Source organism: Sesamum indicum, linkage group LG14, assembly GCF_000512975.1.
Source record: "Sesamum indicum cultivar Zhongzhi No. 13 linkage group LG14, S_indicum_v1.0, whole genome shotgun sequence".
NCBI lineage: Eukaryota > Viridiplantae > Streptophyta > Magnoliopsida > Lamiales > Pedaliaceae > Sesamum > Sesamum indicum.
Window position 1 is genome coordinate 920810 of NC_026158.1, and position 26933 is coordinate 947742.

The 26933-nt window shown below is 33.5% G+C and overlaps 5 protein-coding genes across 7 annotated transcripts; 3 read left to right on the forward strand and 2 right to left on the reverse strand.

Moving 5' to 3' along the window:
- On the reverse strand, window positions 5552-10289 carry LOC105176645. Of its 3 annotated transcripts, XR_002288283.1 has the most exons (7): window positions 9700-10289; window positions 8297-8408; window positions 8046-8217; window positions 7760-7947; window positions 7074-7213; window positions 5936-6222; window positions 5552-5825 (listed from the first exon to the last, which is right to left on the reverse strand). XR_002288283.1 is itself a non-coding variant. In XM_020698851.1 (6 exons), exons 1-5 carry the CDS (start codon window positions 10143-10145, stop codon window positions 7088-7090), a joined length of 1044 nt encoding a protein of 347 aa, XP_020554510.1. In that variant the 5' UTR covers window positions 10146-10289; the 3' UTR covers window positions 5552-6222; window positions 7074-7087. The 3 variants fall into 3 exon arrangements, 2 of the variants coding, with proteins under 2 accessions (XP_020554510.1, XP_011097816.1); XM_020698851.1 differs by having other exon boundaries at window positions 5552-6222; XM_011099514.2 differs by lacking the exons at window positions 5552-5825; window positions 5936-6222 and adding an exon at window positions 6400-6781 and having other exon boundaries at window positions 9700-10288.
- On the forward strand, window positions 13363-15965 carry LOC105176646 (rho GDP-dissociation inhibitor 1). The gene is made up of 6 exons (XM_011099515.2): window positions 13363-13654; window positions 13736-13994; window positions 14096-14162; window positions 14692-14910; window positions 15060-15184; window positions 15447-15965. Exons 2-6 carry the CDS (start codon window positions 13791-13793, stop codon window positions 15522-15524), a joined length of 693 nt encoding a protein of 230 aa, XP_011097817.1. The 5' UTR covers window positions 13363-13654; window positions 13736-13790; the 3' UTR covers window positions 15525-15965.
- On the forward strand, window positions 16911-18274 carry LOC105176647 (long-chain-alcohol O-fatty-acyltransferase). Its single transcript, XM_011099516.2, has one exon. The coding sequence runs from the start codon at window positions 17132-17134 to the stop codon at window positions 18191-18193; it is 1062 nt and encodes a 353-aa protein (XP_011097818.1). The 5' UTR covers window positions 16911-17131; the 3' UTR covers window positions 18194-18274.
- Window positions 20558-21818, reverse strand: LOC105176648 (endoribonuclease YSH1-like). The gene is made up of 2 exons (XM_011099517.2): window positions 21659-21818; window positions 20558-21002 (listed from the first exon to the last, which is right to left on the reverse strand). The coding sequence occupies exons 1-2, from the start codon at window positions 21762-21764 to the stop codon at window positions 20782-20784; spliced, it is 327 nt and encodes a 108-aa protein (XP_011097819.1). The 5' UTR covers window positions 21765-21818; the 3' UTR covers window positions 20558-20781.
- LOC105176649 (V-type proton ATPase subunit e1) lies at window positions 24280-26528 on the forward strand. The gene is made up of 4 exons (XM_011099518.2): window positions 24280-24447; window positions 24685-24822; window positions 25331-25378; window positions 26107-26528. Exons 2-4 carry the CDS (start codon window positions 24725-24727, stop codon window positions 26171-26173), a joined length of 213 nt encoding a protein of 70 aa, XP_011097820.1. The 5' UTR covers window positions 24280-24447; window positions 24685-24724; the 3' UTR covers window positions 26174-26528.

The window sequence follows — 26933 nt, forward strand, 5'->3', positions numbered from 1 at the left end:
TGGGGCCGGCGTAAACCGGTCCGACCCGGATGAAGGTGGAGTTCGGATCTTTATTGTGGAGTGCAGGTTGCAGAGAAAAGGACAGCGGGTGGGCATTAGTGTGTGGTGGACCACTTCTATTTGCACTGCAGCAGTCTTACTCTTATGAATGAGTCAAACACCACCACCACCTACCTAACAACGTTTTCAAATTACAAACATAATGTTTGGATTTGTTTTCTCAATATTTTGTGAAAATAAAAAGAGAAAAATAAAAATAAGTAAGTGTGTGTTAGAGATAATATATATGTTTGTATTTGTTTTTGAAGATAATTTAAAATAAGTATTATATGTTTAATGTTGTGTTTTGGGAAACAAAAATTACTATTAACTGTCAAATCATGTCTTTTTATATATATTTATGTATATATATTTGTATTTATTCTAAAACAGTTAAAAATACCTAAATAAGGTGTCTTTGAATGATGACAAACATTGGGTATATTTTGACTTGTCTAAAAAATAATTTGTAGATAAAAACAAACATAGTGAAAATGTTTATGTTTGATGTAACTATTTTCTAACTAAGTGTTTGTAATAGCTTCTGTTTTTGAGATTATAATAATTAAATTATAATAAAAATTATAAGTTAAATCGTGATGAATGTTGGAGATGTTCGAAAGCAACAGTGATAAGTAAATAAAAGTTGAAGTTGGAGTATTCGGAAAAATAATTAACTTTTCACAATTTAATTAATAAGCTGTAGAAATTGATAAAAAGTTGTTTGTAGCTTAACTAATTTTATTTAAGCAATTTAAAAGTATAAATTGTAAAAACAAATTGTTTGTAGCTTAACTAATTTTATTTAAGCAATTTAAAAATATAAATTGTAAAAAAAAAATAGAAACACCATTTTAACAACTAGTTGTTGTTTCACGTTGTTCCGGTGTGCATATAATATGTAATATTCGCTCTTTAAAATATATAAATCAATATATTACATTAAAAAAATAAATTAAAATTAATTTATTAGTTAATGTAAAATTTAAAAAGTTGAAGAAGTTAGTTATTGCATCAGTTGAAGGGCATTTTTAACTTCACAAAAAAAATGATGCAACGGTATCATTAACCGTCATCTGTGAGTGTTGAGGGTTATTCCTTTTTATATTAAAGTCGTTATGGCACGCCATCCTTGCGTGCTAATAATAAATAATTGTTTGCGCTTTATAATATACTATAATGAGTAGGGTGGTTGAAAATACACAAGGACATTTTTGGTAATTTAAAAAATTGATGTCACGATATAAGTAATCGCTATTTGTGAGTGAAAATAGAATCATCTTTTTTGCATAGTATAGATATAGAGAAGCTAAGAAGTATTTATTTTCAACATTTGTGAACACCGCCTTAGTATTTTAGCAGCCGAGACAATTTATTATAATATTTTTGGTGAAAGATCTTTTTATCACATTATGATAATATATTACTGCACAACTGAAATATACCCAAATTTTAAATAATATTTTAATTTCATTATACTTTTAAATTCTTAAAAAAATTAATACGTGTAAATCACACTAACGTGCGACACTAAAACATAATAGAATATTTCTACCAAAATATTTTGTACCCGTTATAAATTTGGGTCACATTGAAAAATCTATAATTTTCATGGACTAAATTTTGTAAATATTTATGATAAAATTGAAGTCTACACAATAACATAATCATTTTAAGTAATTTTAAAATATTAAAAAAAATCTTAGTCATGTAAAATTGGATTATAGCACAAATTTTTTATAAATCCAAATATTTTTTGCAAACTTTTTGGCCAAATCGAAATCGATGTTTTGGCTAACATAATTTTAATTGTTTTGATTATTTTGTTAAAAAGGCAGTTAATAATTATGCGAAACGTCATGGGAGGTAATTATAATTTGGGAAACCACATGGGCTGTCTTTACAATTTGGGAAATTTCATTGGGAAGTTTCGTAATTTTTCCAAAAAAGGACGTACACTTTTTCCACATTTGATTTGTTTCCCTTACATTACAATGAGATGTGGATGTATGATGTCTCCAGCGCATGTGATGATCTTTATGATGGAACATGACTAGAGAGCTATGATGCTGCGCATCGGATGATTTTTCCATTAAATAAGTATTTATTTATCGCCCGCCAAAGACTCTCATTTCTCAATTTATTTAATTCATCAAAATTGTCAAATACATGAATTTCACACACAAAAATTAATTCATCAAGATTTTGACTTTTTAAATGAATTTAATTTTGTGAAATTTAAGTTTCACAAAGTAGTGGGTGACAACAAACAGTTGGCTTGCTGTTTGATAACTTAGCCCCAATTTTTAATTTTGATCCATTTTAAATCCTAGTAGATGATTGTCCAAGTTCAATAGTATCATAAAGTTGAAGGGTTTTTGGAGCATTTTAAAATTATTGGTGGGTTTAAAGTGTAAAATAGGAGTTAACACTTTGTTGTTTAAGTTCGTACTTGGGTTAATGAAAAAAATAAAACAAGAACAGTAAGAAAAAGATATGAAAATTGTAGGCAAGCGTCCCATATTGACTGCAGATGAGGAATTTATAAGTGGCTTATAAGCACTAATACCTTCTCCTCCTAGTGAGGTGCTTTTTTAGGACAAACTATTGAGGCTCATAGGAAGTTATAGAAGACAATACCTCGTACGTCGTAAGTTACATCCTTCGTGCCATATGTGGGAACATGGCCATGTACCCCTCCCAAGCTCCCCGTCCGTTTGGAGGGCTGATGATGTTGAAAAACATCCCAAATTGATTATAGATGAAGAGTTTGAGTGGTTTATAAACTCCAAAACCTCCTCTCTCCCCAGCGAGGTCGCAAACCGCATCAAGAACTAACAAATTTGATGTAAAATGCATAAATACCGTGTGGAATATTATGAGAATAGTGAGTTTGGTAGAGAATGAGTGTGAGTGAGCTACATGTCATTCATGTCCTACGCGAATAGGATCAAAATCTGTAACATTAATAGGAAAGTGACCGATTAGGGGGAAGTAGTTGTCTACTGACTCTATCAGAAAATTTTAGTTGGCAGGTTTATCCCTTACTGATATGTTCTAAGGTTGGCATATCATTTGAGGTGTGAAGCGTTGGTGATATATTAATCGAGTTAGTCGGGCCATCAATAGGATGGAATTGAGTCTGGACTAGCTCGGTGTCATTAGCAGGTTTTAGTGTGAAGTGTTGCTAAGTATATTTTTTGTTTATTAAATATTAAAAATAAAAAACTTATAAGATGCTTTAAAATAAGTTGAGTAAATTATTTTTAAAAAAAAAACTTATCTAAATTCAAGAGATTTTATTCTAAAACCTTACAAACTCTTTAAAAAAAAAAAAAGAGAGAGAGAAAGACAATTTTTAGAGCTTATAAATTTTGAAATATTTTATAAAATATTTAGAAAAACTTATAGCTGAACACATCCTCCAAATCATGGATGGATTGAAGACTCAATCTACTTTTATTAGGTCTTGTAAATGACCCCTCGACAGAAACGGACAACATTAAAACAATGTCTAATTAAAATACAAAAATTCTTGACATAGACATTTGGGGATTTTTCTATTTTTGTTAGCTGATGTGACATTCACGGAATTGATCTGCTCGTTTCATACAATACGTTTCATACAATTTTGTAAAATTATATTTATATATATATATATCCGTTTTTTGGTCAAAATCAAGGGTTTAGGTATGGAATAAGAGTAAGACTATATGGAAAAAAACAAAACAGTGTTCATATATAATTTTTTTAAAAGATAAATTACAATGAGTTTTTTTAAATTTTATATTAATTACAATATTCTTTATTATTTGAAAAATTATAAATATTATTCTAAAATTACAAATATTTTATTAAATATTCAATTGTGAGAGCTCATTATTGTAAGTATTTATTAAGATATTTATAATTTCAAAAAAATATTTATAATTTTTCAAATAATGAAAAATATCTGTAATTAAGACAATATCTGAGAGTTTATTATAATTTTTCAAACACCGCTAATATGAAAGCTATTGGCTGTTTGTGTGAAACCTAGCCCAACAACAGCTGGACTCAAATTGCGTGAATGTGGCCCTTTTACACCAGCATTTAACAATGATGAGGGCGACATGTAGACGTGTTTGAAAGCTTATAAGATATTGAAAATATTTAATAAATATTTTTATAAAATAGTGTAAAAGATAATATATATATATATATATATTAGAAGTTTATAAGGTTTTGTAAAAGAATAGTAAGAAATTCTTAATAGACTTCTTCAATTTTGAATATATTAATTATAAAATTTTTATAAATAATACTTTATGCGTCGCATAGTAGAATTTTATACAAAAAATTCAAGAGCTTATCTAAGTCTATTTCTAATTAAACATCATATGACAGAGATTTCTATAATTAATAACAGTCAAAATACCAAAAACCTTCATTAAAATATTGAAAATGATTTGAGAGTTTCTAAATTTTCTGCTGCAAATAAGCCGTCAAAATGAGAGCTTGGAAGAAGTTTCTACGAATTTGTGAGTTTTCTCCCTTAAAAATTTTAGAATAACATTTACACCCATGATCTATAATATATTTATAAAAACCACATCTATCTTTTAGATATTTACAAATATACCCACCATAAACGTTAATATCATTTAACACAAACCATTCATATTTTTTTTTTTTATTTACACGGACACCCTCATCAAACGCCAATATCATTATATGAACTACCTTATTCTTTTGTTGTTAGGAGTGGTATCTATCTATATTAATAAAAAACAAAAATAATTAGTTAACAAATTATAGGTTAGCTGTTAAATATAATTTTCCCAATTTTTTTATCAAATACTTTACAATATTCTCAAGCTTAATAATAATTATATTTACAAATAAGAAATATAAAAGCACCAAAAACTAGAATAGAAAATTTCATTATTTCAAGTGCAAATACAAAAGGAAATCCGCAGGGGGCCGAAAGTTGGCCAACCCGCCCAACCCAACCACTCAAAGAAACGATCAAGCAGAACATTCACAAACACAACTTGTTTTCTGCGTAATGACTACAGTAGAAAGATTAATAAGTTATATTTCTTTCATCGCTCCCGACGTGCAAATATCGACTCTAATGGTAAAAGTATTTAACACACGAGAACCAGACCAAGTATAGACGTTAACGTTTGATTAACGTAAATACTTCTTGGTACATTCGCGAGGAGCTTTCAGCCCACACTTTTTGGGCAATGCCAAGGCTTTGGCGGGATCTACACCAAACTTGCTGATCTCGGACTTGTAGTTGCACAAGCAGTGGAGGTTGGCCTTGGAGATCACAGAACAACAACTCTTGGTTGGCCAAGGTGGTGACTTCCCGGTTATGGCAGGTAGGCACTTTACGAGTTCGGAGACGCTGACGTTGCAGATAGTGGATGGAGTGGCTGCTGCTGCTGGCTTACCCATTCTGATTGAAGTCTCCGGATTACGTCTGGGGATTAATTCTTGGGAATGTGGGTTTTTTATAGTGGGGTGTGTGGAGAATCTGTTTGAGAATCAGACAAGTTTGGTACAATCTCTTCATGTGAGCCCAGGACCCAGCTAGGCAATTAGGCAAATGATCTTGGACTTTTGCCCCTTTACTTTTACCTTTAAGGCAGGTTTCGTGATATATAAATTCACCCTTATTGGAGCCCGTGATGTTAAGAGAATATTTCCAGGTGGGCACGTGAAACCCCAGTTTCGGTGGTTGCCAACATTGATCAGTCCGTTGGAATACAGCGATCAGACGATAGAGGATCACCATTCTAAGCAGTGAGCGTATTAGAAACTTCAACTTTTCAGAATAAGCAATGAAAAAAGAAGAGTAATGAAGTGATATCAAAGCAAAAAGGGTTCTCTCAGTGGTGGTTGTTACCGTCTTTCAAGCAGGAGAAGTCGGAAATGAGCTAAACAGCAAGGTTCACGGTCGTCTTGCCTTACCAGTTACCAGTGAACAAAGGCTGTTGACGTACTAAATTGAAAGCATCAAGAGAAAAACATGTAAAAATAGCATATTTGTTGAACCTCTCTTCCACAGGATAAACGGTGAGGATAACATCACAAACATCAGCTCGTAATTCAGTAGCCATCCATCTGAAGACTATTCTCTGTTTGAAGTGACAAAGAACCTAGCAACCAATGGCTCACAGTATGCTTTTAACCCTATGGCAAATATAACAGTAACTTTTCAGGAAAGCACTTTGAATGAGCTTCCCCTGAGTGAAGAAAACTGACTTGACAGTTTTAACAACCAAGGCAAACTCTTAAGACAAAAGACATAATTCAATTTTACATGCAACACAAGTAAGCAACAAGAGCCCAGTCGTTAACGAGAAAAGGTTGTCAAAGCATCTTCAAAGAAGAGATCAGCAAGCATATAAACTATATTGTAGCGATATGGACATAGAGTTGATACATCAATCTACACAACCAGAATAGTAGCCTATAATGTTCTTTTATACAGCTGGTTCTCCTACCGTCAGAGCATATTACATCATGTAGGAAAGTCCCTACATGCAAGAATATAGGTCTGGAACTATAATGACCAACAATAAACTTGCCATTCGCCAAGGGATATGTCTATTCATAATTAACCTACCTCATAACTTTCTACCACCACAATCATGACTCTAAACAATTGAAAGAAGTCAATGGAACCTTCTCCCCAGGAAGCATTTGGGATGATGTTAGAACGCACTAAGTTAGCATTAACATCATATATCTGCAAAGTACAACATAAACCATCAGAAATCAACCTTGGATGCTATTGAATTCTGTGTTTTGACTACATATCCTTCATAAATGTTCCTAAGAAAGTTCCACGGAGAAAACAATTGTGCTATTTAATATAACATGGTTCTGTAGAAATCATATTCAAGTTTGCGGTCATAGAATTGGTAAGGAAAAAATCACTCATTACAGTCTCCTTGTTGTTTTACTGATTAACTCGGTGAATTATATTGAAAGTAGCAAACAAGTAGACTAGGCAGCACTGATTAGTACCTTCTACTTACCAGTCAGTGTATCTTCATGATTTTTTGAATAAATGGTGTTGTGCCAACATCTCAGGTATCCCCAATGCTGAAATGCTTTCACACCCAAGAAGCTCTTGTAGTTTTGCATTACACAGGATGGTCGTTGAATTTAAAGGATCCTAACAGAAGCAGAATACAAAAACATTTTGAAGCATAAAACTGTAACTTACTTCTTTACTTAATCTATCCTATAACAAAAAGAAGCCTCTCAGAAAGATAGAGAGCAAATACTGAAAAGCAAAAGCTCATAGGAACAAAGACATTTCAAGATAATGAAAAGGGCACTGGGCAACTAAGTTTCCAAAAAAATTCACATAAGAGATCGCCATCACCCAGTACCAGAAGATACACAGATAAGTGAAATTACAAACTACGGATTTCATATGCTACTTAGCTCATGGTTTTAAGTGCATCAAGCTGGACGTTATGGGTGAAGAACCTGTAGGAGACACAGCACAGAAAACATGCACAAAAGAGACTGAAGAGACATTTCTCTTGCTTCTTAGAAAAGCAAAGAATAAATCTTCAAAACCAAAGTTACTTTCAAGCATACAGGGAATGCTGCCAAGTGAAAATAAAATATCTCATTCTGGGGATGATGCCAAACTAGGAGAATAGTTGAGCAAAGAAGACAATGCTTAGTATTATATTACTCTGTTACATACCTCAAGTTGGTGAACCTTTATGTACTCCCACATCTGCCTTAACACTTCTGCTTGTGACATCTCCCTCTCATCAGTTCCAAAGAAATTGGCAAGTGCTTCAGATATTATCACAATTGGAACAGGGTCGTCAGTGTTTTTCTCAGATTCAACATCAACCTTCAGTTTCTTTTTGTTTTGAGTTGTCTGTTCTGTGAGAATAAAATATAGTTTTATTAAGTTATCATAAGCATGAAAGGAAGTTACTGGAAGGCGAGCATGAAATGAACATCGATACTCAAATCCATACTCGTGGGCTCAAGAGCAGTTATATGTTTAGCTAGCAACTTATTCATCTTGAACATGTCAGTACAATCAGTCTCAAATACCAGGCGGAGCTCATCATTGCAAATTATCTTCCTTTTATTGTTTGGGTCTTGAAGGTTGTTTTTCCTTATGTAAGCCCACAACTGCTTCACAATCTGCAAAGAGCACTTCTTGTAGGAGGACTGTAGTTCTCAGAGAAAAACAACGAAGCAAGGAAAAAGTTTGTTCCTGAACCTCAGTTCTAGGCAGGGTTGGCTGGCCAACAATGGTTTGAAGTACAGGAGAAACACCACACAGTTTGTTTAGGCCTCCTGGACCACCTCTTCTTTTTTTCCCCGTTGGAGCGCTGCAGAAGTTGGTGCAAGCAGAGACATGGAACCATTAGTCTATAGTAATTAGCTATAAGAATGCCAGCAGTTTCAAAGGAAGGTTCAAGAAGGCTTATGAGAATTAAATCCTTGCTAAATTTGCTACTGCGTGGTTCTGCACATAGATGGTCAAAATTATATTCGGAATGGTATAAAAACAAATCAACAGCCAAAGTACCATGCCTAAATGGATACATCATTCATGGAGCCCGCAAACACAATTTCTACATTGCTTAAGGGTATGATGAACAGTTTCTTGTTACAAGAGTACATATACAAACAATAAGAGGATCGGAACTAACGAGGCAATGCTGAAGACCATATTAATAATCTACAGTTTTGCACAACCGAAATTCATAATAGCATTTTTAGACTCCCAAAGAAATATATATTACCACAAAAGAGCAAAAATTATTTAGAGATATTTCCATTTTGATGTCAAAAGGGTCAGGAAGTTCCAGTCAGTTAATGATCACACAGAGTTACACCTTGTCTTAGCATGAATCAATCATTAAATATACATTGATGAAGCAGCTCTACTTGACAAGGAGGATAGAAAATAAACAAAATAGAACTATCAAGAACTTTGCCAATCACAAAGTAAATGTGTTCCTTTGATACGTTAGTCCTCCATAATACTGAAAAGGGGCAGACTCTCCAGGAATTCTTAGCAGAAGGAAATGTTTTTCTTCGAGCAGCAGAGACACCATTAACACATAGAGTTTAAAAAAGAATTTGTTCTGTGGAGCAACTACTTTCTACTTATATCCAACAAGCCGTGAAGACAATCAATCAGGAGTCATTAGAATTCAGAAATATATTACACCATTCCTGGTAAAGGAATAGTTAAACTACAGAACATAATTACACCATTCCCGAACTCTTTCATCAGTCCTCGTCCCAGCACCCCCCATCCTCCAAAAGAACCTTGATTCTGCGTGCTTCAGTTTATTTCATAACTAAAAGTAACAACATTATGTTACCCGTACAAAAGAAAGTTTAAATTTGAGGATTCTATCCGTTCAGCATAAAGACATGATCTTGAAAGCAACTGAACCCACGAAACATGAAAAGTAACTAGGACGTGAATCTTTAGGGGAAAAAAGGAAGACAAGGAACGGCAAGCCCTTTGGTTGGTGAGAAATCGACGGGGCAGTTCTTAGAACACAGAGAACAGCCGAGAATATCCGAGGCAACCAAATAACCAACTTTCCAACTTTTTTCCAGAAAACGGGAAATAAAAGAGATTTCATAAAATTCAAAACCAACCTCTCCTTGGCAGAGACGCTGGCCGCAGTGACATTAGGTCTGGTCACCACCGGCGCCGGCGGAGGCTGCGAGGACTGTGGCTGAGGTGAGGAGGTTAGGCAGAAGCCGTAACCTTCCGCAGGATGATGCCCGGCCAAACTCGGAGGCAAATGCGAGGAGGGAGCGGGGTGGAAATTGGGGTTTTGGGGGAGGGTAAAATGGTCCTTCTGCAGGAGCATGAAATTGTGGGACTGGGACTGACGGAGGAGGAAATGGTGGATATGGCTGCGGATGAAGTCAATTTTGTGGCTCAAATTGACACCGAAATTGGACTCCAGCTGCTGAACAACGCCGTTGAGGGAGGCGAAGGCGTTGGTCTCGCCGAGGAGAGACTCCAAGGCCTCCGCAAGCTGCTGCTCCGTCACCACCATTCCCGCCGGCGTCGCTGCTGGCCCTCTTTCACTCATCAATTAACCAATTTGCCACTCCCCTGCTGTTGCTTCTACAGTAGCAGCCAGAAACTAACGAACCCTCTCTCTCTCTCTCTCTCTCTCTCTCTCTCTATTTGCGTGCCCGTCCGATTTCCACTGTCGCTCTCTCTCTCTCTCTCTTTCTCTCTCTCCGCTTTAATGTCTCTCTCTCATACAATGCTGAAATGACGAAATAGCCCTTCCAAAGGATTGGGTCACAGACGAGGTTTCGCGGTGGCTTGTAGGAGCCAATGAAAAGTAGGCACGTCTTAGGATTATCCTGAATCCGAGTGGCAGTTTTGGCACTGCAGGTGCAACATATTGATACACTCCATCAGCGTGCGGAATAAGAAAAAACAAAAGAAGAAATATACCTATGTATTTGTTAAGAAAACATTCGTTATGTTTGGATTTGTATTTTAGTTGTTTTGTTTTGTGTTTTAGAAATACAGAGAGAAAAATAGAGATAAGTGAGTGTGTGTTGAAAATAAATTATGTGTTTGGATTTGTGTTTTGAGAAAATTTAAAATATTTTAAAATAAGTGGTGTAGGTTTGATATTGAGATTTGGGAGACAAAAATTACTGTTCATTGTCAAACAATATATTTTTATATATATATAAGTATTTTATGTTTAATGTTGTACTTTTGGGAGACAAAAATTACTATTTATTGTCAAATCATGTTTGTTTTATATTATGTATATATATATATATATATAAATGTGTATATATATTATATATAGAAAGTTGAAAAATAGAAAAACACGCAGATAAGGTGTAAAAATACAAAAACAAACATTGAGTGTATTTTATCTTGTCTCGGGAAATGCGAAAACACAAAACCAAACAAAGCCATTTGGTTTTATTTTCAGTCCATCTTCAGAATGCACCGTCCCATGTTTACCTTCATGTAAAAACACTTTATTTGGTATTTTTTTTTATTTGACATAAATATATATATAAAAAATATAATTTGATAATATATAGTTTTTCTCCCGAAACACAATCTCAAACATACAATACTTATTTTAAATTATATCTAAAAATAAATTTATACATATATACTATTTATAATACATACTTATTTATCTCTATAAAATACAACAAAATATTTAAAAAATAAATACAAACACTATGTAAGTACGTTTTTAGGTTAAATATGAGTATTAGTTCTTTGTCTTCTCTGTTTACCTTTGAAATACACTTTTATTTTTTAAACTAGTGGTATGTTGTTTTTCCATATATATAATAAATATTTTAAGATATTTTATAAATAAAAATAAAATATATAAATCGATAAATAAAGGTATTGTCAATACAATAAAAGATTTCTATATGTGGGGTCATTTTCACTAAAATTAATTCTTAAAATTATTTAATTAAGAATCCAATTATTATATTTAAAAATTAATGCAACGATATTATTAATCATTATTTATGAGTGTAAAGGGTATTTTTTTTAATATTATAATATATATATATATCTCTCATTAAAGTTATTAAAAATTAAATTTAGCAAAATCTAAAGTACAATAAATGAAATATCCACGCCTCAACCTAAAAATTTATTTTTATTTTTTCATCTTTAATTGTTATTTCTATAACATGAAGAAAAGAAAAAAATATTGGTAGATTCAATTTAAATAAAGCATCTTTCTTGATCTTATAAAACCACCCCCCAAATAAATATCAAATGGAACAGAAATTACAATAAAATTTAAAACAAAAAAACAATTCACTTAAAAATATTAAAATAGAATGCATGCAATATATACATAACGATTTAAATTCATTTTGACCCTATGTGATATGAAAAAATATCAAAAAATTTCCTATAAAAAATTAACTCTATGTTATGAATAATGAGTCACACTGCTCCTGGTCAATCTGAGCTTATTTTTTTTAAAAATAATAACTGGAATGCCCCTCCAATCAACCTAAGCCTATTAAAATTTCATATGAAAAAGATTATTTTTTCAGTCCGTTAAATATTCTCAATATTGATTTGAGTCTGATAATTATATCCATTTTTTAAGTCTATTAAGTTTCAAAATTAATATTACTCCTCCGGTGGCCGAAATTTTAATTTTTAATCGAAAAATAGCATGACAATGCCAATCAGATATTTTTTAGGAGTTTTTTTGTCCTATGTCGCTTTAGAAAATGAGTTGAATGATATGTTGGATGTAATTATATTATATGAATTATTACAATTTATAAAAATAAATCTGTTTATAATAAAAATAATACATTATAATTATTATAATTATAATTTATAAAAATAAAATTATTATTTAAAAAATAATAATCAAACCCCTCCACTTCTCCCTGTCTATAAGCTTGTGACTTGATCCGCTAGCGCTGGTTCGATTCCTGCTTGCGAGAAACGAAAAATGAAACGATCTACAGGGATTTTATGCTTCTCATCCATTCTTTGAGTGAGTCGGGTCATCGGTTGGCTTGCTTCACCGGTCTGGCTCATCGGCTTCTTAATGACTAAAGCGGAGTCGGAGAGGCTCAGCTGGTTAGACCCTACAATCACCCTCCTTCCCTTGCTAACCTTCCCACGCGTACGTCATGCCAAAGCTTTATCAAGCCTTTGAAATCGATTCAACTAACCGCATCCCTTGTGTTGTGCAAAAAAGACCAGCTGACTAGGTGAAGCTTCTTCTTTTCGCCTTCTGATCATAGAAACTTTGGAGAGGCTCGATGTAATTGAGCTGCTGTCGGAATTTTGAAGCAGCTAAGGAAGTGGTTGGTCATGCATGACTTACTTGATGAGTGTGACTCTTCTGGCAAAGCTTTCTAAATTACTATTCGGCGAGCTTCGATTCTCGCTATCGTTGACTTCAGGTGGTCAATTGTGCTGCGTCCAAACACAGGCAGGATACCCTGTTGGGGTTTCCCCTCCCTCTGACAAGACCGGACTAGGGGAGTGAGGGGTGCTTCTCGAGAAATGGACCATGCACTTAGCAAGGTTCGCTTTCTGGCCTCTTTCTTTGTGGCAATCCTGTCATTTTTTCCTGATGGTCTTGCAGGAGAAGGATTAAGCTTGACCAGCGGGAGAGGATAGGGTTTATAGACCTACTTGCGGTCAATGCACGTGTATCACAATCTTTGGCGGGGGATTTCTGGATTTCTTCCATATCAACGGGGTCTTGGACATAACTACTTTCCTTTGATTGGCAACCAAAAATTGAGAAGAAAGAGTAAAAGGGCGCAATTCTTGGCCGACATTCCGCTTCTCATATATAATAATTTCATGCAAAAACCGCATCCATCTGCACACAAATTTTGCACTACATTCTTCCCTTAACACACATCGGATCACCACAAATCAAGAACCATCAACTCTTTACCCTTTTCCCATCACAATTAATCACCCGCTCATCATCATTTTTCTTTTTTTCTTTCTGCATGCAGTTTAATTTTCTTACAGAAGTCATGCAACGTTAAAATCTCCAAATCTCTCACCCCAAGAGTCTCAATTTTCCCAGCTTTCTTGGTACGTATGTATGTATATATTGATTCTTGATTTTGAAAAAAGAAAAGGGGGGGCAATATTGTGATGTATATATGATTATAGGATTTCTGGGGGATATTGAGCTGTAGTGTGTTTTGTGTTGGATGAACGTACGAGGATGGAATCTGATGGAAAGAAGAAGGAAATGGATAATTCAGACAGCGAGTCGAACAGAGCGCAAGATCCGGACGTAGCGTCTGATTCGGAAGGGCGGATAAGCAGACAGCCGTCGAGTTACGCAACTGAGGATGATGACGAACTGGCGGCTAACATTGAGTTGGGTCCCAAAGTGAGCATCAAAGAACATCTTGAGAAGGATAAGGTCTGTTTACTTACATGCATGATCATGACATCATTACTTAGTTTGTTTTGGTCTTATTGCATGTAGAATTCTTGCATGGATTTTCATTTGATTAATTTTAGGATGATGAGAGCTTGAGGAGGTGGAAAGAACAACTTCTTGGAAGTGTTGATGCTATTGTTGTTGAAGGTAATTCCATTTCCATCCTTTCCCCCTTTTTTTTTTTTTTTCAGCAAATTCATTGATATTCCGTTGAGATTACAGTCTAATTATATAAGCACTCACATTCTCTACAAAATTACAAGTACATCTCTTAGGGAGTGTTGGTATAATTAGGTTATCTCAAGGGGTGTACTTGTAAAATTTATCTCTATATATAGAAGATATACTTGTAATTATAACTATGTTATCTGGGGTTGACTTGCACTTTTGGCAAAGATTAAGATAAAATGTGTTTGTATAATTAGATTCAATCGTAGTGAGTGTGGACGTAATTTACCTTTCTTAATAAAGAGAATTATCATGAGAAAAATCGTGATATTTTTAAAATGATATATATATATATATGTATATAGCATATCATGTTTTTAAAATAGAGGTTTTTTCTATTTACTTTTGTGCTTATAGTTCGTTTTATATTCTACTCTACGTATGTGACACGTGTGTAAAATTTTTGAATTAATGTATTTATGAAAGATTCATTCTTGAGAATTTTCAGAGAACCAAGAACCAGACGTAAAAATCTTGAGCCTCACAATCCTATCTCCGGAACGATCAGACATCGTGCTACCAATCCCAGAGGGTGAGAACCCTAAAGGATTGTGGTTTACACTCAAGGAAGGCTGCCGTTACCGGCTGAGATTTTCCATTAAGGTCAACAACGACATTGTTTGTGGCCTCAAGTACATTAATACTGTCTGGAAGACCGGACTCAAAGGTATGTATTTATATATGTTTTTCTAAGTTTTCGTCATAATTAAATTAAAAAGAGAGACAGAGAGAGTGTATTTAAATTTCAAGTCTTAAGATACTTTCTTGCATGTATGTGTGGGAAAATTATAGTTCTTATTTCATATGTATGCACAGTTGATAGCACGAAAGAAATGCTGGGAACATTCAGCCCTCAGGTAGAGCCGTACACACATGAAATGCCGGAAGAGACTACTCCCTCTGGAATGTTTGCTAGAGGATCATATTCAGCAAAATCAAAGGTATATTACTATATCGAATATATTTCTGCACCAAGTTACTATTATCTTGTACTCCATTCAACATACACCACGTGTATATGTAAAGTATAACATAAAATATAATATCAATTTACAACAATCGATCTAAATTACTGGTCTAGATAGCTTTTCATTATATTTTGCTTTTATTCTTGTTCATGTGCTACATGAAACAAAAAATATGTCATTACATGCCAAAATCAGTACATCCTGAAAATATTATACTTTCATTTTGCATACTCAGTTCGTTGACGATGACAACAAGTGCTACCTAGAGATCAACTACACTTTCGACATCCAGAAAGACTGGCCCTCCACATAGGTTGCACAATTCGGACAACCTCAACCTCAACTACTCATTGTCGATCAACAACATTTTAGTCTTCTCTACCTATTTTTTTTGTTTATCTTGTTCTTTAATTTTCATCAAAATGTTCTGCGAGTCTGAGCTCTTTGTTAGTTGTTGCGCTAGTTTATTTTCGTCCAGACAGTTACAACATTAGATATGCATACGTACGTATTTGTAGTTTGAGTATTATAGAGTGTGTCTGAAAAGAAATTGAAGTTAGGAGTCATGACGAGATTGACATGTAACACAACTAGGTTGTCGAGAGAGCTCGGGGGTTAATCTTCCCTACTGGAGTATGCAAATTGATCTAGTTATTTGCAGGTTATAAGAAGTGCGTATCAGAAATTAGAGCATTGTAAATTAAACAACTTCATCTTTTTTTCGTAATTAATAAAGTGGCTTTTTTAGGTTTTATCGCCAAATTTTGTACTATATATGTTGTTCGCAAATTTTAAAAAAAATATACACATTAATTATATTAATGTGGGCAGCAGAATATCATTATTTTAAACCAGACTGCCTTAGTGGATGAATAAAAAATACAACAAAAACAACAATTCGACCAAAGAATGTGATTGCATTATAAGATCACAAATGAACAAATCGAGCAAACTCAAATTGATGTTAGGTGAAACTTATTAGTCCGAAAGCGCCATAGACAGCAACAAAACTCCACACTCCACAGAACGTCTACACCAACAAATAAAATCTCCTTGTGCCTAAGGAATAAGGAGCCACAAAGTTACAAATATGAACTCGCCAATTCAAATACGACCGTTAAGAAATATCAGTTTTCCAAATATGAACTCGCCAATCCGTAGCTATACCATAAAGTTACAAAGGTTGTTGTATGTTTTGAGAAGTTTGATTATGAGTTTTTGAAAGTGATGTTTCTCCAACAGAAATCATTTTCATCTCTAATTTTTATTTCTTTGAAAAATAAAAAGTTACAGACTTTTTTTAATTTCACTAGAAAAAAAATATTATAAACTACAATTTTAATAGTTATGGATTAAAATTTATGGTAAATAATTTTTATTAATCACAATTAAATAAAAACCAATGCAAAAATATAGATTTAATACCAAGAAAAAGTTATTTACCATGAATAAAACTATGGTAATAATATTTGTCGTGGCTAAAATGTCTGAACCACCCTTAAAAATAGCACGACCAACAAATTCAACTTTTAAAAATGAGCTTTGCGATGTACACGTTCAACAACTTGTATTTTGGGTTTCTATTAATTGAATATTAAAATCGTCTAAATAATTAATTAATTTTATTAAATTATTATATATATATAATTTAAAAAATTAACCTTTCGATTTCAACGATCATTTTTTAATACTAAATCAAAATCAAATCATATCAATAGCTGCAATACGATTTTATTATAAATTAAAATTTTAATTTATTCAACAAATCATAGTAAATTATTCGACTCAATTTGATTAAAAGCGGCTGGAGCGGTCTTAAAACTATTTTAATCATCCCACTGCATTGTTGTGGACCCATAGTTGTGTGTTTAAGACAATATATTAAGATAGTGGAGTTCCGACCGCCATGCCAGCATCACTATGTCCAAGAAACCAGTCATGGTCGACCCTGAGATCCAAGCTCTCACCGAGATCTGGCTAACAGCCATCGTGTCTCTAATTTTCTGCCACCAAATCGCCGCCCGGATCCCCAGCGGCGCCGCCAGGCTCCTCTCTGTCCTCCCCGTCATCTACCTCTTCCCCCCCCTCCCCCTCCGCCTCTCCTCCATCCATCTGGGCGGCCCCACCATCTTCTACCTTGTTTGGCTCGGCAACTTCAAGCTCCTCCTCTTCTCTTTCAATCAAGGCCCTCTCTCCGCCACTCCACCGCTGGCCCTCCTCCGTTTCATCTCCGTCGGCCTCCTCCCCATCAAAACCAAACAGACCCCATCTCCCGAATCCTCATCGGATCACAAACGTCCGATTCTTCTTCCACTCAAATGCGGCCTTCTAGCGGTGATCGTCGCTTTATACAAGTACAGGGAATTTCTACACCCGTATCTGATCACAGCTCTGTATTGCTGCCACGTCTACCTCGGCGTGGAGCTGATACTCTCCATTACAGCCCTGCCGGCGCGAGCCCTTCTTGGGGTGGAGCTGGAGCCGCAGTTCGACGAGCCGTATTTAGCCACGTCGCTTCAAGATTTCTGGGGCCGTAGGTGGAATCTCATGGTCACCAGCATTCTACGCCCCACAGTATACCACCCCGTACGCCGTATCTCTACGCGTATTCTCGGGAGGAGTAGTTGGGCGCTGGCACCGGCGATCTTGGCGACTTTCTTGGTGTCGGGTCTCATGCATGAGGTGATTTACTATTACATGTCACGTGCCAGCCCCACGTGGGAGGTAACGGGGTTCTTTGTTCTACACGGGGTTTGCGTGGCGGCGGAGGTGGCGTTGAAGAAAGCGGTGGGCGGGCGGTGGCAGCTGCACAGGGCGGTTTCGGGGACGCTGACGGTGGGGTTTGCGGTGGTGACAGGTGCTTGGCTGTTCTTCCCACAAGTGACTAGGAACGGTATAGATACGAGGGCAATTAATGAGTACTCAATGATAGCTCGATTTATAGCTGAAAGGGTGGGGCATAATTTAATTAGTACCTCATAAGTTGTATGAATTTTTGTATCTACTTTCAATGTCTGAAAGTGATGGAAATTTGAATCCATGGAACGTTTCTTTACTTTCAAAGGTGTAATCCTTATCTCCTTAACTTTCTCATCCTTGCATCACTAATTCTTTTCTTCTTTTTTCCTAAAACAAGAAAATAAGTGACACCCATCATCGGTATAATTTTTGTTTTCTAGTGATTTCTATATTAAAAATGGAGAAAATTCTAACTCTGGTTGGGTTTAATCAAATCGAAATCAAATATATGATAAGTGTAATTGACTTGTCATGTGATTAGTGTACAGTTCAAGTAAAATGATTAATCACATAACAAACATATCATACTTACTATATAATTGGTTCGGTTCGCCCAAACTTAATTTTGATAAGAATTTTCCAACAAACTAGTCCCATATAAATAATTTGAATCGAGGCGAGTACATATCGTTCAAACTAGTTTGAATTATTATCGAGCTTCAAATTTTTGTATTTGAATTTAGTTTGATTAATGATATAATCAAGTTCAAACAAGCTTTAATTAGATCAAATATAAATCAAGCTCAAGTAATTTGATATATTTAAGTATAATTTATTTATTTTTGTACTAATCGTATCGAATTCGAGTCGTGCTTCAAAGTTTATAGAATAAAAATTTTTGTTCAAGTTTGATTCCGTGAGTTTAACAAATCAAGTCGAAATCAGCTTTTATTGATTTATTTTAAAAATTAATACAAAAATAAAATTCCTTTTTTTTTTATTTTTACTTAAATAAGTCCTAAAAATTAACAACTATTAGAAAATTTTATACTGGAATTGTGATGAGGCTGAGGTTTGGGCCCAAAGCCCAAAAAACTGGATCTTCTGCATTGCTTAAGCCCAGAAGTTCTTCTAACCCAACTACATCTACCGCAGGCCCAAAACTTTCAAAAAGATTCAAGCCTAAATTTTGTGTCTTTGTCTGTAATTTTGTTTTCTACTGATTTCTGCACTAAATCATAAAAATTAAACATATTAAGGTATATTTGCATTGTTCTACTCCTCCTGTGGTGAGAATAAATTGTAAAAATAATTATAAATTAAATATTAGTAAAAATTGGGAATATTTGGAAATATAAATGAGAAATGAAAAAACAAACGAGGTTGAAATATTTGACGAAGCAACTAAATATTTTTAATTTTATCAACAAAAGTTGTAAAAGTTGATTGGGAGCGACATACAACTTTTGTTAAGCCAACTTATAATTTAGGGGTCAACAACTCTCGTTGCCATTAACACTCAAAGGTACATCGAACAGACTACTGTAAAAAGAGTAATTGAACTGATTTTATTTTGTTTATTCCGAACTAATTTGATCAAACTCTTATTTGTGCTGCTTTTCTTTATCTATATCTATACTAATATATAAAAAAAAAATCATTGACACTCACAAACAGCTGTTAATGACGTCGTCACACCAATATTTTGTAGACTAAAAATGACCTTCAACTGATCTTAATTTTCTTTTATTTCTTTTTTCTTTTTATATAATGTATTTGTCTACATATATTCTACTATTATTTATAATATATTTTAAAATATAAAAAATTATTTATTATATGCACGCAGAAATAATGTACCATGATGGCTAATTATTTTAAAATCTATTCTATTTTTCATTAACCCAAAAAAAAGACGATTGTAAATATCTATATTATTATAAAAGAAAATCCATTGATCGTACCAATTTTTCGTTCATTTTATTCTTTAAAAAAAATTGTCCATAATAGTAATTTTAATACTTTTTAATTATTTTTTATTTTTTTTCTCTTAAACCACTATTCTATTTTTCTCTCTCATGATCATATTTTTTGCCCTCACAAACTTCCATAATTTTAATAAATGCTATTACAATTAATTTTTTCTATCTCAAATGCCCCATATTTATTTTTTCTTACAAGCTTTCATATTTTTAATAAACCCATAATTATATATATATATATATATATATTCTTTTTTTTTATTTTACCCTACAATTCCCTTTTTTTTTTTACCTCACATACTTCTTTCTTTTTCCTCACCTTATTATATTTTGTGTCTCTTTATAATTTATTTTTTTTTTATCTCACACCATAATTTTTTACATTCTAGTGAAAACCGAATACAACAATGTCTAATGTTAACAAATAGGAGCATTGTTACTTTTTTGGTAAGCTAAATATTTAGAGAAATTCTAGTTCGAACCCCACTTGACCGAATCTGAATATAAATACACATTTATTATATGTTTCCATTGCAATATAAACGTTTGGAGAAACTCTAGTTCGGACTCTACTCGACCGAATCTGAATATAAATACAACTTTGTGTAATATCCAAAAAGAAAAAAAGAACCTAACATAAAGACACCTTTATTCACTTAAATAGTATGCATACAGCCAAACTACATAGTATTGCAACCAATACTTCAAACACTACATATTAATCACCAAACCATAATCAAACGAGAACTCTCCTGAGCTCATGACAGTTTTATTTTGACCTCAAACACCAATTAACCATAAGTCATTACAAACAGTATATATTATGAGTAGTCGGGCTTTCGAGCAACCTTAGCAATGTGGCCAATGTTTGCACTTCTTTGGTTTGTGCTTGTAGTGTCCGTCTACTTCTGCACCATCGCTTGATTTGGCAGCTTTCTTTCCAGCTTCTTCATGGCTTTGAGCCTCAGTATGATCCCCGTCGGCCTCTAGCTCTTGGCAGTGGGGGTAGTGGCAGTGGTGGTGGTAGTGATGGTGGTGGTCATGCCATCCGTCCACTTGCACGTCGCCCTCTTCACAAATATGAGTAATACAATCAAAATTTATGCAAGACGAGAAAAGATTCGACATGTAAGAACTAATTTATCTTTATTTTGATTTTACTATTAGATTAATGCAATCTATTCCCTTGTGATATTGTAAATGAGCATATTATCTCTTATAAAAAAATAATAATAATTTAGCCCCTATCTAGAGAGGTATCATTTTAAAAAATACAAGAGGGTAAATTGTTAAAAAGAATTCATAAGGCGGTACTTTGCTCATTTGCAATATCACAGGGGGTTGCTTGCATTTTTTCCTAGATTAAAGGGCTTATTACACTCCCCTCTCCTGAGGTTTGGTGCAATTACATGTAGACCTCCTGTAGTTTGGAAAATTACATTTAGCATCTCTGATATTTGCTTTAATCTAGCAAATTAATAAGTCCATTCATTAGTCAAAATTCACCAAATTTGTTAATATTAACAAAAAAAATTAGAAAAAAATTCATATTTAACTCTGATCAACTCGGTATGGATTTATGACAGATCAAATAAGTATTTTTATAACCAAATTATTCTCATACGTCTTTCCATGTTAATTTATTCACGAATAGATAATAATAACAAGTTACGTTGATAATTAATTCAACGCGATCAAAACTTAATTTGAGCAAGAGAGTACTCACCAGTTTGAGGGAGGCCGGGGTCGTTACGAGCCGAAACAACATGGGAAGAGACAACAAGAATTATAGCAAAGACAAGTCCTAGAAAAATCAAACTCTTGGCAGCCATTTCTTCTTGCCCAAGTGCTGCAGCTAGTAAGAGTTGGATATGAGAAAACAAAGAACGATTTTAACACAATTTATAGACCATTGCTTCCACATGCAAACAAATAGCGCTCACACTTTCAACGCCCAAGTCAAGATTTAATATATAAACTAAAAACACGACTCTTCCCATCCCACGACGTAACATCTTTTTTAATCCCTTACACTTTCTTGCAACACGATGTTATTGCCCCCACCTAATGCACGTGCATGGAGACAAATATGACTTAAATTAGAAAAGAATATATTTTTTTTTATTACGATTAGTAGATCAATTAATAACAACTACGTAACAGCTATCAGTCGTTGTTTTTGTAAATGATGTTAAAATATTTGCTAAAGTTTAAAAACTGCAGCACATATTCTGGTCATATGTAAAATTATGACAAATATTGATTAATCGGGATTGAAATTTAAATTTTCACATCGATTTTGTCTGAATTTATAGCATAAAAATAATTGATTTGTTTGTAGTGTGATGAAACCTGATACAAACCCAGAAGTTTCTTCTTTTGTTAAAGTGAAACACAAGAAACATAATAATGTTAGTCATAAGATTTCAATCTTCAAGAGTCGGATTTAGAGACGGATTTAGAAGTGAAGATTAGCGCCAAATTTAAAAGTGAAAGTTTGAGGACGTCTACAAATTATACATATGCATCGAGTTCATATCGCCGAAGACAACTAAAATAATTTGGCGAAGCTAATATATAAAAAAAAAAAATTATGTATATTTTAAAAAGAATTACAGAACCTGAGGGCGCTTGGCCCCCTTTAGATCCATTTTTTTTGTCAAGATTTTATCCACCAAGTGTGTATATGTTAATTGAAATAAAAGATGAAGTAAAATTTAAAATAAAATGTTCCAATTCGATAAAATTCAGGGTAGAAGATTGCGATTAGCATGCACTAGTCCATGTAGACGTAGATAGATATATATATATATATATATTCTTGAACTTATCCTTAATTTAATTTAAATTTTTATATATCTATCGATCATACCTTCTTATAATCCCAATTAATTCTTGTCTTTCGTATGAACTTAGCCAAGCTCTCTCAATTTCAAACTGGGCATGTATTCTAATATACTTCTCAAACTTCAATCTCTTGCACCATTCTAGAGGTGTAAATGAGTCGAGCTCTGTAAAAAAATTATGGCGTAACACGAAAACCTTGTAATTGGAGTGTGTGAACCTTAATCCTTTGTCACAAATTGAGTCAGAAATTAATAATTACGATAATTAATCTACAAATCATTAATTAAAGGGGTTTAGGTGCAGCATTGGATTGGATTAGTCAAACTAAATTTTGTAGACTAAAATGTGTTTGAGTCAAAAACTTGAGAGAGTAATTAACTGAGATTGATTAATTCAAATATGGATAAATTATAATATGATATAGACATAGGGTGCAGGGTCCTAATCATGTCATTACCTCTTAATCAATCTATCGTATTATGCTGCGATCAAGAATAAATAAATTAATCAATTTACACTTAATTTAATTTTTCTTCTTATCCTATCCAATCTCTACTATTAATTGTAAAATGGAAAAAATACGAACAATCGCTTCGTGATATTATAAATAAGCAAATTATGCCCTATAAAAATAATAGTAATTCACCCTTTTAATTTAAAAAAAAATACTGTAGTTTATCTTCTTATATTTTTTAAAATGGAGTTATTTACCTCTCTGTCTAGGGAGATAAATTATTATTTTTATTTATATAGGGTAATTTGCTCATTTGTAATATCACACAGGGTCAATTGCTTAAAATCCTTATGATATATGAAAAGTTTTGTAGATTTAATTTCACACTACTCTTTAGAGACATTGCCATATTTTAATAATAAGAAGAAGAAATTACAAAGGACTCCCCCAAATTTGGATAATTATGAATATTCCTCATTATATGAAAAATTACAAATATCCTTCTGGAATAAAAATCGTCTAATAAATATCCAAGTGGCTGTCATGAGGGAAAAATGTTAAACGAATTAATTTCATAATCATAATTTTTCAAATAACAAAAGAGTGTTTGTAATTATCATAAATTTTATGGGATCCCGTTGTGATTTGCCTTTTAAATAATTATATTCCTTAAATAGATTTATTAAAAAAAAAAACTCTGGATTTATATAGGAGATTTGTCAAAATCATCATTATATTTATATATTTATTAATAATTAATTAAGTACATTAAATAATTATTTAATAAAATTCTAGGATTAACATTCACAATTTTGACTTCATAATCATACAAATTTTTTGGTTTATTTTTCTTGTTTGAATTTATCCTCATAACTATTATTACTTTAAAATAGTAATTAAGAACTTTTAGAATAATTGGGATGAGGCCGAGGTTTGGGCCCAACACTCAATACAGTTGGGCCTACTGAAGCCCATAAAGTAAGACTTTTAGCCCACATAAATTCAGACCCAAACTACTTCCTTTTTTTCCCCTTAAATAAAATTAAAAATTGTTTCAATCGCACGTTGGACATCATTTTGCGATTGATAAACTTCCACTCGTTGAGAAAGCATCGAATCTGATCAAAGCGACGCCGGATCAGCAGCTTCAACCGGCTTCCAGAACCATCTCCGGTCGCCGGAGTTTTGGGGGTGCTTATCGTGTTCCCACCGTAGTGAGTTTCGTCTTGTTGTGAATTATTTTGCTACCTTTTTCCGATAATGTTTTAGGGTTCTTTGCAATGCGTGATCGCGTTGAATTGCTATAAGCTTTAATACTTTAGTTTTGGAACTATTGCATTTCTTCAGTGGCATCTTGTTATTTATAGAACACTTGGAATCTGGAATATATAATTTGATTTTGGAAGTGTAGATCTCCATATTGATTTGTTGGCTCAAATTCGTTGTTGCAGTTACAGTTCAATTGGTATATTGTCGGGGAGTGTGTTGGAGATGGGGTTCTTTGTAACTACCCTAATCTTCCTAGTGGTTGGGATTATTGCATCCCTTTGCGCCAGGATCTGCTGCAACAGAGGACCCTCTGCGAATCTGTATGTGTTTTACGTAGTTTTTCTTAATTTTTTTCTATGTTTTTGGTTTTATGTGGTAGTTACCTACTGCGCATTCACAACTTCTTTAGTCACCATAGTTCGTAGCTATCTATCTTGTGTCAACACAAAGCAATGTATATGAATAGGACAAGTAGGCTTTATGTTTTGAGTTTGTTGCATACTTCTCTAAGCTAGAGAGCTGCCCACAGGAGTTATGGAAAGTTCTTGTTACTAGTAGGAAATATAGCGATACTGCTATGTTTGAATCTAAAGATGGCCAAGTGAATATCTGAATTTCTATTTAAGTATTTATCTCACTTGTTCGGTTGGCTTGTTTGGGTGCTCATTTAGTGCTTGGGAATGAAAAGGGTTTACAACTGCAGTTGCATTTGGCTGTTGAGGTTGTTACTTGTTAGACATGCTCAATATGTTTTCTCTGCTTGCCACATTTGCTTGGGCTTCAGTTGAACTTCTTTCAGCACAGAGCTAATTCTGTTTTGCAATGCAGGTTACATCTGACATTGATTATTACTGCCACGGTATGCTGTTGGATGATGTAAGTCATATTCCCTCTTTTAAGTAACAAATAAATGCATGCATGCTTGTTGCTTAAACAAATTGTCCTAATAGTATGTACAAGCATGAATTTCCTTTTTCTCATTTCTTCTGTTTCTTCTGCTGTAGCTGATGTTTCTCACTAAATAACCATGGCAATATTCCGAAATTTGGTTAAGAATCTCATCAGATGCTTACGCTTTTTTGGTTTAAACACATAATCTTTACCTTGTATTATAAGTTCGAATTATCTGAATCCTGGACTGCTTCCCCGATCTTTATCTGATGCTGAATAGGCTTAGTCTCCTATTCTAATAAATGTTGAAAATTGGATTCTGTTGTAACATTCTTTTGAGAACTGTACTCTGGCAAGCTTAAATCCTATGAACTGTTCTTCCCCTCTGGCAAGGAGCTCTTCAGCTCAGCTTTGCGATGTGCTTTGTTCTTGTCTCATTTGTTGATTCTATTCAATCATCTGGCATGTGTACTACTGAGGTCCTTGAGAACGTTGTGAATTTCCTTGGGTTGACTAATAATAGTTGTTATGGTGCTGTTTGGGCTTCCATTTGAACTTCAGCAGAGACAATAACTTTGACGCTGAAGTTCAATGTTTTATTTCGGTTGGCGCTGGGGGCGGTTGGCTGTTACATTACTAAATTTTGCATCAATTTTTGCAAATGATGCTAAAGACCATTGATGATTCACCCTGCTTCTGCTCTTCATTTGCAGGTGGGCGATAGTGTATTTGTCGCAGATGAAACCTCTAATTGTCCCGATTTTGAACGAATCAGAGTGATGTATCTATGAGAAGCATGTGGTATCCTTTTGCAAATCCATATTATTGTTTGTGAATGGAGAAATGGAGAGTGATAAATAACATTTTGGGGTATAACCATGCAGTACAAAGAATCCGGTTTTTGTCAGATTTGTATGTAATTTTCAGTGATGGAGAAAACTTTAATGTACTTTTATCTTCTCTGATCTTTCATTGATTTTTTAAGGATTTTATCATATTTGCTGTTACTTAGGAGTTAGGAGCGAATAAGAAACTGGAGTTTGTATCATCAGCTTCTATATCTGTGTAAGCCATTTGGGAATGAGGATTCATTCTGCACAACTCATTTTTATGCTACCGTTTAAGGTCTGGAAAACTCAAATGCATTAGGGGCTTTAATTTTTCTGTTGATTTCTAATGAAGTTTTTAAGCATTCTTTTTCACTGTAAACTTCTGGTTTCAATGTAAACATATGAAGTTCCACATTGCAAGTCGCATATACTATGACTTTCACTATTGTAAAACCCGACTTAATTTTTTCTTTTTGATAAAATAAATAAATATGTCATGAGTGCGCTTCAATTATTAAGTAATTATACCTCTACAATTATATAAGGTAAAGATTTTTTTATTTCAAAATCGCAATTTCTGATATTTGTACATTAATTTTTTTGCTGTGTCAATAATATCTTTTAAGTTGATTTATTAATTTATTTATTTTTGAAATGTGATGTGTTTGTTTATATATTTTATTTTTATTTAAAATAAAGTTTGAAATTTT